Source organism: Papilio polytes, unplaced genomic scaffold (assembly GCF_000836215.1).
Source record: "Papilio polytes unplaced genomic scaffold, Ppol_1.0 DF823731.1, whole genome shotgun sequence".
NCBI classification, from domain to species: Eukaryota; Metazoa; Arthropoda; class Insecta; order Lepidoptera; family Papilionidae; genus Papilio; species Papilio polytes.
Genome location: NW_013525473.1, coordinates 1553809 through 1572445, shown reverse-complemented (window position 1 = coordinate 1572445; position 18637 = coordinate 1553809). Strand labels below are relative to the sequence as shown.

The following is an 18637-nucleotide window of genomic DNA, read 5'->3' as shown; positions in this document are numbered from 1 at the left end:
TCTCTCTCTCTTTCTTTCTCTCAAGATATATCGAGAAAAAAGTTATCATTAAAATGTTTCTACTCTACCTTTACACTAGCGTCACCAGAAATCTTGTTTATTATTTTTTATGCTACCGCATACCACTAGTGATTTCGTTATATCCAGTTAGTTAATCTAATGCATCAGTAGATTGATGATATCAACATCGTTCTTCACTACCGTTATTTTATTACAACTATTTATCTAAATTCTATTGGACTTGTCCCTTCTGGTTTGTTTCACCCACGCATTCTTAATATGTGACGACGTAATTTAATGTATTACCTTACTTAATGTGTTAAATTAAATGGAATTTAAAATGAAAATATTTCAACGTTAACCTACAAGAATGTGAAAATATCGGAAGTTTTCATTCATTCGTATAGAAATTATTCTTGAAAAATTTTAAACATACTTCTGTTTATTTTCAATTTTTTTTTTCGTTATCTGAATCAATTGTTTAAGTTGTTGCATTGCATAGAATTAACTTATACAACACTTGTAGTTATAATTCTTCTCCATAACTCTTTTATGTAAATATCTATATAATAAAACGCTTGTGTGTTAGTCTTAGTATAAACACGCGTAATTTAAATACAATTATGTACTTGTAAGTACATATTATTATGTAATAACGTACACAATGTATGAGTTTTGCGATTAGACGTTACGTATGGCAATGAACATTAAAGGCGAACAAACAGTAACTAAGAGGCGTGTAATTAGGCGTTTGGTAGATGGCACAGACTGTGCGGTGAAATTGTTAAAACTAACAGTACAGTGCGTATGTTAATGACGTGGTCGGAGAAAGCCCATCAGTTGAATGTCTAAGAAGCGTTATAACTGTCGCCTGTACAAGACGTGACATCTTTTTTTTTAAACAATACTTAATCCTGATTCCGTTGATATTTGATGGTACAGAAATTTACAAATTTCTAGTATCCAAAATCATAATCCAATTGCAAGTTTTGACATAATTGTGTAGCGAAAACATTTTAATATCAGTATCACTTTTAAAATTTACACTTATCGCTATAGAAACGGAAATTTAAATTAATTTATTGAAAATTATACAGTGCACAACTTTTAAATATCCTGAATGTAAGAATAATCGGCTACAAGAAAAAAAATGATATGTTCACTAAAAAATATTTAAATATGTTATTCGTATGTTCATCATTATTACTACTTTCAATGACAACTCTGATTAGGGAATGCGTCGATCAATAACATTACAGGTAACTAGCTCATTAATATAAAGTTAAGCAATACTTTTCAAGCTTATATCTTATGCTAAACAATGTATAGAAGACAAAGTTATCTTTGACGTTTGTAAATATTGATTGTCACACTAATAAAATACTAATCTGTACCTATGCTGATATTATAAAGAGGAATAATTTGTATTTTGTATTGTATTTTTAAAATTTCTTTCATCTATTAAAAGCTACGTTATACGTCATTTTAATTACGAACGAGCTGTATTGTCAATTATTTTTTTAATTCCACGCAGACATTATCGCGAGCAACAGCTAGTACTCAATAACGTACTTATAAATAACGTACTAACGTCACTATCAGCTCGTTTATTATGAAATTAATTCGATGCTATGGTACTTATTAATTGTTAAATTTTAAATACTGCATTACCTGATAAATTATGACATGAAGTAACATTCTTGACTTTTATTAATGACATAGTAGTAATAAAACTGCGGTCTATTCAAATTAAACATTTAACGAAACTGTTAAGTACTTAAACCTCAACGATTTATGTTATTTGTCTCGCCTTGTTAAGCACTGTCATAAATATAAGTTTATTGTGAGTATATGTAGCTTATCATAGACATGTTCATAATTTAGAAATGTCTCGAAATGATTCAGTGTAAAAATTTAAACAATCCAAATTGAAATCCATGTTACACGATTTATTTTCTTTTATTATTTAAGGTATGGAAAAGGTTCTCACGCTAATAAGCGTTAGTTATTGTTACTAATCAAGTTATGACCTTTGCTGACCTTTAAGCGTATCATTATAAATGACATCCTACTTAACGAACATGATTGCAATACAAAAGATGCCGCACCTCGCTTGACAGTCTTTGATTAGGCGCCATTTAATAATTATTAATGATGAAATTCATCAAATTCACAATACAATCAAGAAACATACGTCATTCGGTTCATTTGTTTTATTATGAGTAATGAATGTGGATAATTTTTTAATTGTAGACAGATCAATCGATTATTTACAGTCAATAGTACTTAGCGCGCTTTTATGTAGCTTTAAATACTTCATTAAGATAAGTAGTACGTATAAATGAAATTAATTTAATGTAATAAAATTATGCGCTTACTAATTTTGCGAAGAAGCTGTTCAAAGTACCTAAAAAAACATTACAACTATATCTTCATTCATATGATAAAGAAGATATACATTTTTTTACGTTTCTTCACTTACTGAGCAGAAAATTCAGCTTTCTTAATAAGTTATTTGAAAATAGCATAGGAAAAACCATTAAATATACTGAGGTAACAGTGTACTAACACACAGGTTCGTAAACAAACACACAACCTGTTTCAAGCGAACAAGCGTGGGTAACAATGAGTTAAGTGAAATATTTGTCAATCACTTACGTTACTCGCACCGCTCATACAAGTTCAGAAACATAGCTAAGTTCACGGAAAAGAAAGTCTCCTTTGGAGTTTGAGCAGACCGGTCGGCGCTTTGACCCTAACACTGCCGGAGCCCGTTCATTCATTACATTTTATCTACGAACATTCCGATCCACAGTTCTTGAAGTATGGATGTGCATTTTCTTTCTGAAACATAATGAAATTAATTTACGATGTTCGCTGTAATCGAAAAGCCAACGACTTAAACTTTTAAGTAATATGTTTATTATTCTAACTTATAAAGTTTTGGAAAATTAAATATAAAGATGAAATAAACAATACATTTATGACGTCTATACTTTTAGATAATCTTTTAACCGTGCATTAGATTGCTTAGTTTGATTTTTTAACTACATTTTCTAAATAGCATTATCTGCGAACTCGTTGAAGTCTTTTATATGTCAATAATTAAGTAAAAATAACACTTGCAGTTTATATCAGCTAGAGAAATAATGGAAAACACATTTAAATGACTTTTTACATTTCTTATTGATTTTTTACTTTTTAATTACTATTTTTATTTCGATTTTGTTGTGGTTAAGGGCGACTTTTTTTATCACAGCGTAATAAAGAATAATGAGTTACTAACTACATAAGCTTACCTTTCTTCATCAGCTCGGTTAAAATTAAAAAACTAATTTACATGATCAACAAAGAGCACAGTATATTATGCACTTCATGATATCGTGCACTTGATTTGAACTGTCTTATTAAAGCTCTTGCTTACAAAGTGTAGTAAAAGATGAGGTGATGGCTGACGTTATGTGGGTGTGACGAATTTTATTGTAGAATTACGTTACATACGAATACAAATCGTTACGCAACTACAGGTTCTGTTTAACTCTGCTCACGGATGGATTCCGTTATTCAAACATGACAAATAAAAAGTTGTCATACGTCATCTCGCCGGTTTTATTCATAGTTATTCAGAAATGGAGAAATTATTGATCATTTCCTTAATATTTATATATTTTATAACAAAAATTTAGTTCTTTTGAGAGTCAGATCTCTACTTTGAAAAAATTAAAACGAAAATCTGAATGTACTTCTTTTCACAAAGAATATAAAATTAATTAGAACAAATATACTAAATATAATGTTAATTAAATTACGAAATCGATAAATCCATTAAGACCAGTGGCATTTGACAGATGGCGGTGTAATTACGTAGATATGTGGGCCAGTAATTTGTACCGGATTATGTTACGTTGCGAATCGTCGTGCACTTGTGTGTTTTACTGTCCAACATGGAAAGTTACTGAGACATATCAAAGTGATTAGTTGTAACTCACTTATTAATTTTTTCATCCTTTCATAATAATTCCTTCTGCATTGCACTGTTATATTGGTTAAAGTCAATCTTACCTCTACAGAAATAAGGTATTAGGGAACTTTACCGATAATCTTAAGGTTTTAGTATCTTACACGATAAAAAAGCAGGAACGGCATTGAATTATCGGAATTTGTTATGGTTCTCTATGTCATTAAAATTGGAAGTTTATATTTAAAATTTGCCGTTGCAATACGCGAGTGTGTATAAATGCATATCATAAACATTGGACAATGCGTGAAAATTAACTGCATTTGTAAACAAATGACCGAAGTCGTGTCAAAACATCCTTGTTCTTGGGTGTCGGGTGTACAGCGGGGTCGTGTGGTGGCAGGGCGCAGAGATGTGCTCGCCGCAGACCACTTTAGTGTTGTTTTGTGTAGCGTAGAGACCGCCGGTGCGCAGGCGACCCACTGTACACTCTACCACGAGCCCGTAGTAGTCTGTACTACATACAATCGACACCATGCGCCCTGTGAGTACCCGTGATTATTATTTTAAAGCTGTGTTTATTCAGTGATGTGAAATATTTTTTTTTTTTAATTGGACATATATTTTATGTTACATATTCTGCGTACAGTAGATTCGTGAGTGTGTGTGCATCTTTAAATCGTAATTTCACACTTATATTAGTATTGTTAGGTGTCATTTAGAAAGATGATGCTTTCACAACATACCATTATCGAAATATAATTACCGTGAAGTCTATTATTTTATGCCAAATGATTCCAACTTGAATTGGCAATGTTCCCACACACTGACTGACTACAAATTACTGTCATCTCACAGAATTGTCTACTTTCACTGGGTGTCTTATTATAATCAATTGCGCAATTAAAAAGTAAAATGTAATAATCCGTTTTATAATAATGGAACTTGAGCTTTCTCTGAGTAGCTTTATTTAATAATTGATTAACGACAATATGCAAATTTTGTCGCGACGTGACAGGTCAATTATATTCATATAAATCTAGAAAATTTTTATTATGATGTTAACGGGATTATGATGTAATTTATTCCATAATTAGCATATAGAATGTGCTATAAATATTAGATATAAATTGAACTTTCTTTGATGTGACGTAATGCGTGCGTGATGATGCGATCTTGTTTACACGCGTCGGAAGAGACATGTTAAGGATTCGTATAGCGCGGCGCGGTGCTTCGCCCTACACTTTGATTTAGGTGAAACTAACTTACGAAAACCTTTGCTAAAATGTTAAATATTACATGTGTATGTATATACATACAATGATATCATTTTTACGTTCTTCTAATGTACAAGAACTGTAAAAAGTCAATCAATAATTCTTTAATCTACTCTCAAACATCTCGGTACTTAAGAATTTAACAATGACGATAATGTCTTAATTCTACGTAATACAGTCGTTAACATACTAAATTGTGTGTCAGAATTTATAGCTCTTTAACCTTTTTACTGGATAGTTACAGCTTATATTCCATAAATAAAGAGTACCATTACATTATCTTAAACAAAATGCATAACATCGGAAGTAAGCTTGCATCGACTAGTGTTTATTCAACATGACTTTTGATTATCGATAAGATGTAGTAAAAGAATGCGATAAAATGCAAATATGTATTTCTTGGTGACTGCACAAATTTTCACTTTGCAAACGTTATGTAAGCAAAATAACATGTTCATAGAAACTTATTTAAGCTTAACTATGGGTTAAAAAGATTTTATAGCGTTATAACATTGTTATTAAAAACAATTTTTTCTATTCTATTATTTTAATTTATTAACTTCGTTTGACCGAAACTCTTAGAATTAACCTCATTAAAAGGTATTTTGAATGTATTGAATACTTCCTTTCAATCCAATCTTAATTTTCACAAAACAAAATAAAATAGCATATTACTTGCCGACTATAGAGTTTACAGTTCATCGATTTACATAATTTTGGCGTTCAATTAAAATTTATATTTGCAAATCAAGAGTAATCTTATCAATTTCGTAATTAAAATTTTTAATTTAGGTAAAATAATGTAAATAAATAACATAAATCTATACTAATACTCTATCTGTGCAGTATAGTTATGCAATTTAATAATATATCTGCCTAAACCACGGAAACTTTTGGTAAACTGAATTAATAAAACAATGTTACGAAACTAATACAAATTCATTATAAACTTTGAAGATGTCGAACGCATATCCGCGATAAACGTTATATAACGGATATATAAAACTATGTCAATCGCGTATTTAAATATGACCTTTGGTTTAAATTAATTGTAAAGAAATGTTAAAAAACTGCATATGAGTAAATTGCAAGAACAAATTTCCCATTACGTGTTATGTGCCAAGTACTTAACTGTTTATCTATACTAATATGATAAAGCGTAAGGTAAGCGTAAGCTTCATATAGGAAAGGGACCATGAACTACAACCTGCCAACATTAAGGAAGCAAGGTTATTATAATAATGGTAATTGTGACATTTTCAATTGAGAATGTGACAAATGTAAACAATAAAATAAAGTTTTTATAATCTCATGCGGATGAAGCAGCTCGAGAACAGCTAGTTTTCTTATAATTCACAAGCTATAGAACCTTTAAAATTAATTCACTTAAAATCGAACTTTTATCGCCCTATATTTTAAAATTATTACGTCATTTTTACAATTCACATTATTTTCGAATCGCATGTTACAAGAAGAACGTTAGTTATGGGTGTGTAAGGGTACACCGGTAGAAGTAGACCTAGAAAAACATGGATGGTTAGCGTGAAAGGTGACATGATTAACAAGGGAATGATGACTGAGATGACGTATGATAGAGTTATTTGGAGAACGAAAACCTGTTGCGCCGACCCTACAGGAATAGGATAAGGAGATGATGATTTTAGAATTATTACAAAATATCTTATCTTCGGATTTTGCTAATCCTAATGACAATTATAAATGAGTTACTGGTACTATGTTGTAATTATTAAAGTTAATTTTTAATACGATAAATGTACGTTTTTACGACTATCGTTAAGTTAATAAAATTTGTAGCTAACATTAAAGAGCAATTTCATTACTTAAACGTACCGTGACACTATTTTATAGCTTTAGAATATATTTTTATGATCTCTGGGTATTTCTACAACATTAAAAAAATAAAATGACAAATGTTTTACAACTGTCGAAAGTTATATTGCTTTATAAGTTGAAATATACCCAGTATCAAACAATTGGCGATTAGAAACTATTTAATTTGATACTATTATTTTATCACAAATAGCAAATATCTACGGCAATTTTCTAAATGCCCAGCTAAAAGCCACGAACGCCCGTCGACGCCACTTCCTAAGATAGCTAAACCTCAGAAAAAGAGTGACATTTTAACAAAGTTTTCGAAGTTTAAAGTCAATAAACATTAAATCTTATTTTTTTATTATCTACATTTATTTGGATAGCGTATGAAAAAATCATAAAAAATGTTTGTTACGAGCACGAGATTGAGCTCATGGTCTTCAAATTTAGATGGGGTTTAACGATAATTCATATAAATAAAACCCGACAAGGAATTTGATAAAATCCTTGTTAGATTATAATCCTCGGTCAGCTAAGATAGCTAAGCGCATAAGTAAGGACGTAATCCATTCATAAGGTTTATGGGAATAGAGAAGACAATGTGATTCCTATTGCATTGTATCTTGGAAACATAACTAATTAGAACGTAACGAATAGACAATGCCTGTTTGTATTTACGAATGCACAGACAAAATGCAACACAATCTAACGCAGTAAACCTTATTAGAGGTAATTAAAAAGTATAAATGCAACATTATTGTATCAAACAATGCAGAACTAGGCCTTGGGTAAAGATGTCGCAAAACTTGAGATGTGTTCAAATTCATCCAGCCTTATAACATCAATTTGACAACGAACTTGCTTCATTACATTCCCACAGATTAAACAACCCAGTTATTAGATATATGAGAATTATAATTAATCAAGACAAAAGTTGTCGAAACAATGAGACCATTAAGGATTGTAAAAGTGAATGTATCTCAAAATTTTCTCCAATATTATAACAGTAATTTTCTTAAGGCCTATCCCACTGGCTGATAGAGATAGCTTAAAAGTGACGTCACTGAGAGAGAGAGAGTACCAAAATTCGATATTTTCATCACATGTTTTATACGTTGGGTTGTTATCTGACAATTTACAAGAATTGTGGGACAGGCCCTTAATGTTGTAAAAGCATTGTTACTTGGAATAAATGAATTAAATTAACTGCGGTTGCCTATGCCAATACATTCATCAACAACCATTAAAAATTTACTAGTTATTTGCTTACTAGTTGTAGTTATCGTGTAATCTTTTCAATTCCTGATATGACATCATGTATGATTTAGGCTATGATTATTCTTAGCATTACGAAAGTCAAATCCACATAACATTTTAAAGGCTAACCGCAAAGCTTACTCTATCGTTTCCATATCAGATATACGGCACCTTTGTGGTACGATCGAAAAAACAGATATGATTTCGTTGTGCAAATATTACTGAACAGATACTAATCAATTGTCTGTGACAAAGCAATGCAAAATTGTTTCTTTGGTGGTTAACGTGATTCAATGCCATGTAGCATTTTATAAAATAGAAAAAAACTTTAAACAACTACGAATTCGGACATGTTAACCTCGTTATAGGCTAAGAAATATACGAAGCCTTAACATTTTCCAGTTAACTTAATATTTAATTTATTACTTAAGTACTTACTAAAAGAAAGCCAACTTGAAGATACCAATCTTAATTTATGGTAACGTTACTTATATTCCACTTCAGATGTTTATCTTAATGTAAGTAATTCTTAATTCCTGGTGGAACTGATCTCTCGTAATCACAACTTATAATCAAACGCCATGTGGTTTTGACTTCCTAATTCACTAAAGTGTAGTAATTTGAATGTTAAATGAGAACCAAATAAAACTATTTTAATTAACCTTATTTTTAACGTTTCAACTTGATAAGATATCTATTGCTATAAAATCTTCAAATCAAATAAGTTTCAGACGAATGTCATCATCATTCTCCTCCTTATCCTACTCCTGTAGGGTCGGCGCAGCAGGTTTTGGTCCTCCACATAACTCTATCATACGTCATCTCAGTCATCACCCTTTTTGATCATGTCACCTTTCACGCAATCCACACATCTCTTTCTAAGTCTACCTCTACCGGTGTATCCTTCCACACCCATAATTAACGTTGTCCTTCTAACATGCGATTCATCTCTCATTTTCTCTCAGACGTTTGTCACGATTATGATAATTCCGAATCTTGAGAACATTCTTTCATCCGAATCACTAAGGAAGCCAGTATTTATAAAACTATTATAGATGTTTGAGCGGGAATGTTTAATTTATTGGCTCTGTAATTAATAGCAGTACCTTAAACAACAAATGTAACACCTTTCTCGTTTTAGTTTTACAATAAAGTTTATTAAAAAATTATACATATCAATATTAAAAGTCACGCGCCGTGAGTTGTCCCAATCTTAGCAGGTACGATCTGTGGCGCCTACGCGTCTGCAGTAACAATATTGTGTCAACCGAAAACAAAAGCAACGGTTGTAATATCGCGACGTGCATCTCATTATTCCGTTTGTTAGTTACTTAAAAAGCATGTTTGCAAATAACTTTACAATTCGCAATATAAGGCAACCACGTTTTTTGTAAATGTCGTAAAACTTTGATCTTCTTAGCAATTAAAAAAATGCTGAATTTTTAAGGACTTCGTGTATGATTTCCTAAGCAAAGAGTTATATAGCGTAAATATTTACCATGTATGAATTAGGATGAAATTTGTACTTAGTAATTTCTTCCGTCTTGGAATGGAAGAGTCTATTTTTAACCAACCTGTTTCACTAGCTAAGTCTTAAGTGAATTATTAAATTGCATAACCATTTATGCGAAGAATTTCGTAAAGAAGCAAACGTAACCATACTATGGTGTTAACGAAACTTGAACGTCGTCTTACGTAAATTGAACGAAAACTGCCGATCGAAGTAAAAGAACGAGAAAATTTAGCTTAACTGTACAAGCCCTGGTGTATTTTATAAAAAACTATAAAATACACACTTCTATCTATAAACATTAATCTTTTAAACTAAACTGTCTGTTAAGTTAATAATACAAACTATTTCATAACTAAATTGGTTTTATTAAGTATTAGCTTTCGCCCGCGACGCCGTCCGCGTGGACTTAAAAAAATCAAAAGTGTGTAGCCTATGTGTTCTATGTGTCTTCCAGACTATCCTCTACATCTATACCAAATTTCATCAAAAGCCGGTTAACGGTTTAGGCTACAAACTCTGACAAATATCCATCCATCTAAACTTTCGCATTTATAATATTATTATTAGTATAAAGTATGATAACATTTACCACTAAATTGCAATTAAGTCAAAAGTAACTGAAATAAAAATTTCAGAAACAAGTTTTTTTAATTTATAATTCAAGAAATACTCTCACAGTATTATTATGACAAACATTTAAAGAAGCACTGAATGCAATTTTATGTAACATTATTATTTAACATTTTGACCCCTACGATTCTGGACACGTACCGAACCATTTCTATTCGTATAGCATGTACGGATATTTACGTCAGAGTTGCAAGAACCGCATGCAACTGGCTATTGTATTTCGTCGTACTGCCTTAGAAAGCTACACATCGACCGCAGATTGAGGAAATTTTGTTTTATTGCCAATAACTATTAACAAGCCGTTTGTGGAACGCATTTTTACACACTCACAAGTATCAAGTGTACGCAATTTTCGTAAACATTGTATATGTCGAGAGCTGCCTAAAAGATTAATTATCTTAATTTGAGTTTAACATTTTAAAGTACATACAAATGAAGCAATACAATATACTTAGAGAAAAGATAGAGATTTGTTAGTGACCATAACGATTTGATCACGTTTTACCTTTACTATACCTACAATAAATCAGACTTACATTAACAACATTAATTAATATTACTTACTGGGTTTTTATCTGAAAGTAAACTGTTACTTTGCTATTGGTATTTATGTATCGACAATAAGATAACTTTAATTCTTCCTACACGTAGTCATAACTTTTTTAATTGAATCCCAGGCCATGTATTTTTTAGTTTTGTACCTCATCTAACCAACCAAGGAGCCAATGGAATCATGTTTTTCGAAAACTTCACATCTAACATTTGAGTTTTAATACCTTGTTGTTTCAATAAAATGTTTTCCTATCACGTAATAGTCACGATCCGTGCATCACATCTGCATATTGCAGTGATAAAACGTAAATATATTCCGAAGAAATCTTCGGTCATAAACAATGTTGCACAATTTTGAAAAATTCCAAAATTTCATCGAGTAAGCAATTGTTATTAATTTTTTTTTTTAAATGACTGGAATAAGTATGCTTGAACAAATTAGATCGGAACAAATCTTAAATGGCATACCTACAATAATGTATGGATTAAATAAAGCTACGATTATCGCTGCGTTGCCCAAGCACGTACACAAAGCGAGCACGTAATGATTAATATCGATTCACGCGTCATTATAATGTCCCGGTCTTCGTCAAAGACCGCATTATGTATTCAGACTTTAATCCAGTCAATTCGAGCTTGAATAAGGCTCTCATGTAACTGATTGTAATGACGACTAGAGGGGTCTTTGTTGAAGTTATCGCCGACATTTATATTAATTTTATGAATGACTTTTACATTACAGCACTACGAATTATCGGTGCTTAATGAGGGGGTTTTAAATTAAGGAGACCGGTATGAGTGATTCGAAAAATTACCTATTGATAGACTCTTGAAAAAATCTCCGTATATTTTGTCAAAGAACACCTCTTCAGTGATTCGACATATATTAAATTATGTCAATTAAAAAGTTGTTGCTTCAGCGAATAATTACACTGGCTTTGCAAATCCAGAAACAAACGAAGACGAATTATTTAAGGAACAATTTGTCCAACGAAAAGAATGTCCTGATACAAGTTCTATAGACGTGTGCGTTTCCATTTACAGTGAAAATAATCTCCACCCATAGAAAGTGAAATTACCTACCAGTTGGTGCAGTATTATGTAATTACGTAGCATTGTGCGCATATGAAATAGCTGTGATGATGTCTGTCGTTTACCGAATGCCGACGCGTTTATCTTGTTCCGCAAGGCATGAAATGTACAACTTTAAAATGAGTTTTTATCCTTACTCATTTGTTCATATAATGTTTACAATAGTTGTAAGATGAAATATGACTCGATTATTTTGGATTCGATTATTAATACGATTTCTTTAACAATGTCTTCTGTTACTATTTATTGCTTGAACTGACGAATTTGTTTTGTAACTGGAAACTTATAGTTCGGGAGTATAACAATTTTCTAAATTGTTATAGTTAGTAAAATATTTCCTTTTTGACATATTTAATAAAACTAAAGGTTTTGTATTCGTCTGGAGAATAATTACTTTTTCAAACTTTACTCACGTTTATTACGCTATTGTTGAAAAAGTATAAAAGATTTAAAACTTTTCTTATGAAACGAATTCCTTTAGCCAGACCACTAGTAACATTTTATGATTGTAAAGAACAATGCATCATATCTGTTGGACGTATTAGATTCACAAGTCACGCACGGTTCGTGCTTCGAGTCGCATCGGATGTGGGAACGACAGCTTAATTGCATTTACATTATTAAGTATTGAGAGAAATTGTTGCCGAGTACAATTAGAGACAGGTGAAAGATACGTTTAACTCAATAGCTCTTAAATATACTTGGCTAGCGTTCAATTGATTATTAAATATTGATGCAGTAAATTATCTTTATAAGAATATGGTATCAATGACCTTGCAGTCAATTATTTATTTGACTAAATTAATAAGACAAGATTGGACTCGTAATACAACTTCTTTGCAAGATTAAAAAGAGTTAGGTTTTATAATCAAGTCCTCTGTTGGCCTGACAAATTACGTACTATTGATAAAATGTGCATTTTTTTATCTTGATTGTTTCTCATAAATATTTTCGCATTCAATGTGTACAACTAAAGGAATTAATGCGTAACGAGTTGAAGATACAGACTTGAAAAACCTCTTACACAATTATGTGGGGGCTGCGGCGTGAGAAATGTGAAAACATTTGTAAACATTCCATAACGTGTGGACTTTAAAGTTTTTCTATTTTAAACAAACTGTCAATACATAAACCGATAACATACAATGTTATGTCACGTAATGTACGTAATACTAGCTGTTCCCATGCGACTTCATCCGCATGAAATTATAAAAATTTAATTTTTTTGTTGACATGTGTCAAATTATCAATAGGAAATGTCAGAATGACATGACGTGATGTTCTCCTTGCTTCCTTGATGTTGGCAACAACTTATGGTCTCTTTCCCACATTAGGGTTTATATCCACATATTTACCCCAAGTTTAACGGCGTGAAAATATAAGGCCTAAAGTGTGACGTAAGTGTAGGGCTTTTTATTGAAAAAGAGTTATTCGAAAATATGCTGTGATTGCTGACATCGTAGGCAACAAAGAAGTGTGTGTTTACGCTTTATTATAATAGTATAGATAGTTATAGAATGCATTAGTATACAACACACCATATAGTTATACTTAAATATCCCCATAAATTGTAAAAAGTCTATATTTTTAAATCATACATAGGGTCAAAGGAGAGAGAAAATGGTACCGCTTTCGTACTATCCGTTTAAACTTTGCCTTAGGATACATAGAACTAACTGCAGACTAGAAACGGTTACTTTGCTCAGACTTACAGTACAAGACATGAAAGATATAATCTTGGTACTTGAACCTTTACTTAGTTCATGGCTTGTAGTGAAAGTAGACTTGAACTTTATGAGAATAATCTTGAGTAATTCGTACTATATTTGTTTAAACTGTGGAATCTAACAAAAATAAATTGGTTGCTTCTTTTTTAACGATTATGACAAGGATGACAATACAATCTACTGTTTGTAAAAACCCACAGTAAAAAAGATTACGACATTACATACATATTTACCGTAGCCTCCTTCCATTGGAGAGCTACAACACTTACCTACATTTTTTAAATGTTAAGAACCGCTTCGAGCGATGTCAAAGGTCACGTCTTATTGTTAACTTTCCCAACAATATCAACACATCGATTCTAGAAACGACAAAGAACCAAGAAAGGGAAGTTTCATTAAAAAAAACCTGATTATTTTATGCCTAGTAGTTTAACGACCATAGATTGAATCCATCTTATCAAATTTAGAGAAATCGATTCATTTAACATAAAATAACTCAAAACTGATATTTTAATGTCTTCCGCTATAACTGGTGATTTATTATTAACAATATTTAAATTCGTTGTGTACAAAACTAAAAGCGTCTTCAACTTTCACTCGAGATGAATGATAAGTTAGTATAAAGGATGGTGATGTCGGAAAGAAATGCGTTGTGATTAGTTTTGACAAGAATAGTGTTGAAATCAATTGTTTTTGTAATGGAAGAAACGTTGATTGCGTTATCGTATACAACTCTCTCTAAAAAAATAATTATATATACACGCACATTTTACTAATAAACTAAGTAAATATGTTAACAGAAAATATCTAAGTATAATCATTTGAATAAACTTAATGACATTTTAATATTTTAATATTTTAAGTTTGGTTTAAGTATGCTCGTATTTTAACTATCATAATATGAAATAAAACCGCTTCTTTTCAACTTTTGTAGGTATTTTAGTGAAATATAACCATTTGGAAATGGAAATAATTCTTTAGCATTAGTGATTAGTAAAGTTTATTGACAATATATTTTTACGCTGATCGTAAATTCCACATTTAAGATGATATATTGTGTAATCCAACCATTAGGAGAGTCATTGTTCTGCGTAACACAAAGAACGTAACTGAAAACGACTAAAAACTTCTAACTAAGGTATCGTGGAAGTTGATCGTGCATTCTTAATTAACAAAAAAATCCCCATCGTTAAGTAATCTATGGTATATGTCACCGGAAAATAGTAGACTCGGGAATTTACATATTCAAATTATTAAAAATATCAAACTAATATGAAATATCTCTTGTTTCAGGTGCCTGTAGCTATATTATTAGCTTTATTCTCATTGAGTTTAGCGGAAGAAAGCACAGTATATGATACTAATAATGAAAATCTTAACAGTTTAGAACCGAAACCTTCAGTAAGGTTGGATCCTTACATAAGAAAAGCACTGTTGAAAGCTCTGACTGACCTTGAAGAAAGTGATAGCTTCACGGAAACGGAATCAACTGTTGTGAATCCAACAGCGCAGACAGAATATTTAAAGGAAAATGAAGAATTAACAACAGCACAAACGTCTAAGGATGGCATACAAATACATTCATACATAGTTAATGGTCAATCTGCCTTTACAAATAGCACAGACGCGACACCCATGTTACTCGAGAGTAATGTATCTATTTTAGACACGACAGTAGGAAATGTTGAAAACCAAGTAACAGCTACTCTCCCAACTCAAAATCCTTACACAGAGATATTTCAAACCAAAGAAAGTACCAATTACTCTCATTTACGAACGAAACAAAGTCCGAAAATTGAAATTTATACCAAACAGTCAACTTCCACATCAAAACCAACGACCACCACGACCACAACTACAACGACCACAACTCCAAAACCGACTCATGATTTAGATGGTAAAAACATTGAAGAGGTTGACAAAAAAGATGTTCAAGTCTTCCAAGCTCCTCTGGTTGCAGCGTTCACGGTTCACCAAGATGTCTTAGGGCATCCAAAGAAAGTTGTACCGATTTACCAACAAACAAATATACAAGAAGTCTTGAAGTCACAATCGACTACAAATGTACCAACAGGTATTTTACCACCACAAATTTTAACTCAAAGTTTTCCGATCGATAACAGAAACTTGAATAAGATAGCTCAGAATAACTTCTTATCCCAACAAATATTGTTACAAAAACAGCTTGAAGAGAAACAACGAATTCTCGAAGAACAGCTTCAGTTATTACAACTTCAACAAAGACAGCAAGAGGATTTACTAAGAAAGCAGCAATTGTTAATTCAACAAAAAGAAGCACAGCGACAGCAACAAATTTTGTACGAACAAGACCAGTTGAAAAGGCATCAACTTCTTGTTGAGCAACAAAAAATCCAATCAAACCAGATTTTAGGCGGTTTTCAGGGACAGAAAGGTTTGCAATCAAATAGGTTTTTAAATCCAAGCACTACATTGCAAAGTCAGAATTCCCAGGTATCGATTCAACCGAGTGTACACTTAGAGCAAGTGAACCTGCTAGCCAATCAACAGCAGCTGCCTAATAGAGAAGCTGTGGATTTTCTTATACATCTCCGTAGTCAGCGACCTGAGCAATTCCCTCTGCAAGAAAATCATCTACCCCAAGGAATTACCAACTTTCTTCACCCAAATCCCAGCCAAGGCCCTTTTCACCAAGGACCAAACTTCAACCAATTAAGACTAACTGATGATTTAACAAGACAAAAACATGGTAATCGAGTGTTTCGACAAGAGAGTGGTGTTGGCAATTTCGGATTGAATGGAGAATACAATAGATTTAATACTTTCAGTCCAGTTTATACTAACCACTTTTTTCCACCGAACAGACAAAATCAATTTAATGCGGACGCACAATTAAAACAATTATTAGTCGAAACAGGTCTTAATGGGAAAACTCATGAAGATTTAAATATTGTTACAAAAGTTTTGTCTTTGAATCACGGTATACCATTAAACAATAACATTTCTAATAGATTACCATTCGATAGCCGGAGACACGTCAGAACTTCGTTATAGGACAAATGTAAGGCAAAATAAATGTACACTTAGTTAAATAGCTGCCAGGTTTTATTGTGCTTGTATCAAACTACAATTAATATTAAATTCACATGCTATAGCTATTTCTTATCAAATAAGTTGTTATATTCACGGTCATTACGTCATTACACAACCAAAGAAGCTACGCAAAAACCGCTACATATTTCCGAGGAATATCTTCATTCTGGATTACACCCTACTATTTAAATGGACGTATTTTTAGAGGAAAATCTTTATTTATTATTTTATTTTTGTAAACTGCCATAAGTAGTTATCTTAAGTAATTTTTTATGTTTATATTTAAGTATGATAGAATTTAAATGGTACATATTATACTTTTTAATCTAGTTTATAAGAAAAATACAGACCTCCATATTATTTGCAATACAAGTTAAAATGTATTGTCGAGTACCAAAATCGATGAATAAAATTTTGTTACGAAATTAATGTGTGTATTTTGCAATGTACAAAATATTTTTTTCATATCAAATAAGAAGCAAATGTTATTAGTCATTATTTCTTATTTAGATAAATATAAATAAACATTAAAAATCTATCATATTTATTTACCCTTTTACTAAAAAAATAAAACTAATCTTACTAATATTATAAATGCGAAAGTTTAGATGGATGGATGGATGGATGGATGTTTGTTAGCGTTTGTAACCTAAACGGCTGAACGGATCTCCACGAAATTTGGCATAGGTTTAGAGCATAGTCTGGAAGAACACATAGGCTACTTTTTATCCCGGGAATAGTTACGGTTCCCGTGGGATTCATTAATTTAGTTTTTTAATGTTTACTCAATCATTCTGCAACGGTTCAACATATCTTATTGAAATTTGGCACAGATATAAAACAAAGTCTGGAGTACACATGGGATAAGCTTCATCCCCAAGAAATGTCCGGTTCCCGAGGGATACGTAGCTTTTTGTAATTTATATAGTTTGTATGTTTTAGAATACCACGCGGACGAAGTCGCGGGCAACAGCTCGTGTCATATAAATACAAACATCATCAAGACAAGCATAACAACAGTGTAGACTTCCGTAAAGCAACAAATTATGTGTTACATGTCGAGCATAGCCGTAGCTGTTGAGGTATTATCGTCAAACAGGGCCACATTAGCGCTACCTTAAAATCACAATGCGCATTAAGATTGCCAAAAACTACGTTGAATTATACTTTATAGGTTTATCCATAGTTTAAGATACAAAAATAGCCTTTTATTTTGTGACGTGACAGGAAATACCCTTTATTAGCATGCCTTTGGTCCACAGTTCGAGGGAAAATCAATTACGATTTTATTTATAGGGCACAAAAGCCCTATCCCTATACATTGCGGCCCTACCTAAAATTTGTTTATAACGACAACCTTTAGAGAGTGTAGTGTAGAGTATCTTCTATCTAGTCCTAGGTCGTTCAATTTTTGCATTTGCTCAAAGAACTTACTGTAATAACACCGCCACTGTGACAAATCTTTTAATATTTGCTACACCGTTTCACTGAAAAAGAAAACAAATGTTAGTTTAGAAAAAGGCAAGGACAAAACCAAATGTTTTTTATTTTCAAATTAAAAGTTTTTCTCCTTGTATAATCTGTAGTATTTGTTATTGTCTATTGTCAAATGTCACTGTCATATTTGACGTTTTGTTCTGTCAATGTGCGACGCTTGTGTTGTTTTGCAAAATTAAAAGGGAAAATTCTTAAATGTTAAAGTTCTATTAAATACCTATTTCTT

The 18637-nt window shown here is 31.8% G+C and overlaps 1 protein-coding gene across 1 annotated transcript; it reads left to right on the top strand.

The window, feature by feature from the left end:
* Window positions 1-4357: 4357 nt before the first annotated feature.
* LOC106103789 (putative uncharacterized protein DDB_G0271606) lies at window positions 4358-17452 on the top strand. The gene is made up of 2 exons (XM_013283671.1): window positions 4358-4502; window positions 15136-17452. Exons 1-2 carry the CDS (start codon window positions 4494-4496, stop codon window positions 16873-16875), a joined length of 1749 nt encoding a protein of 582 aa, XP_013139125.1. The 5' UTR covers window positions 4358-4493; the 3' UTR covers window positions 16876-17452.
* Window positions 17453-18637: the final 1185 nt, after the last annotated feature.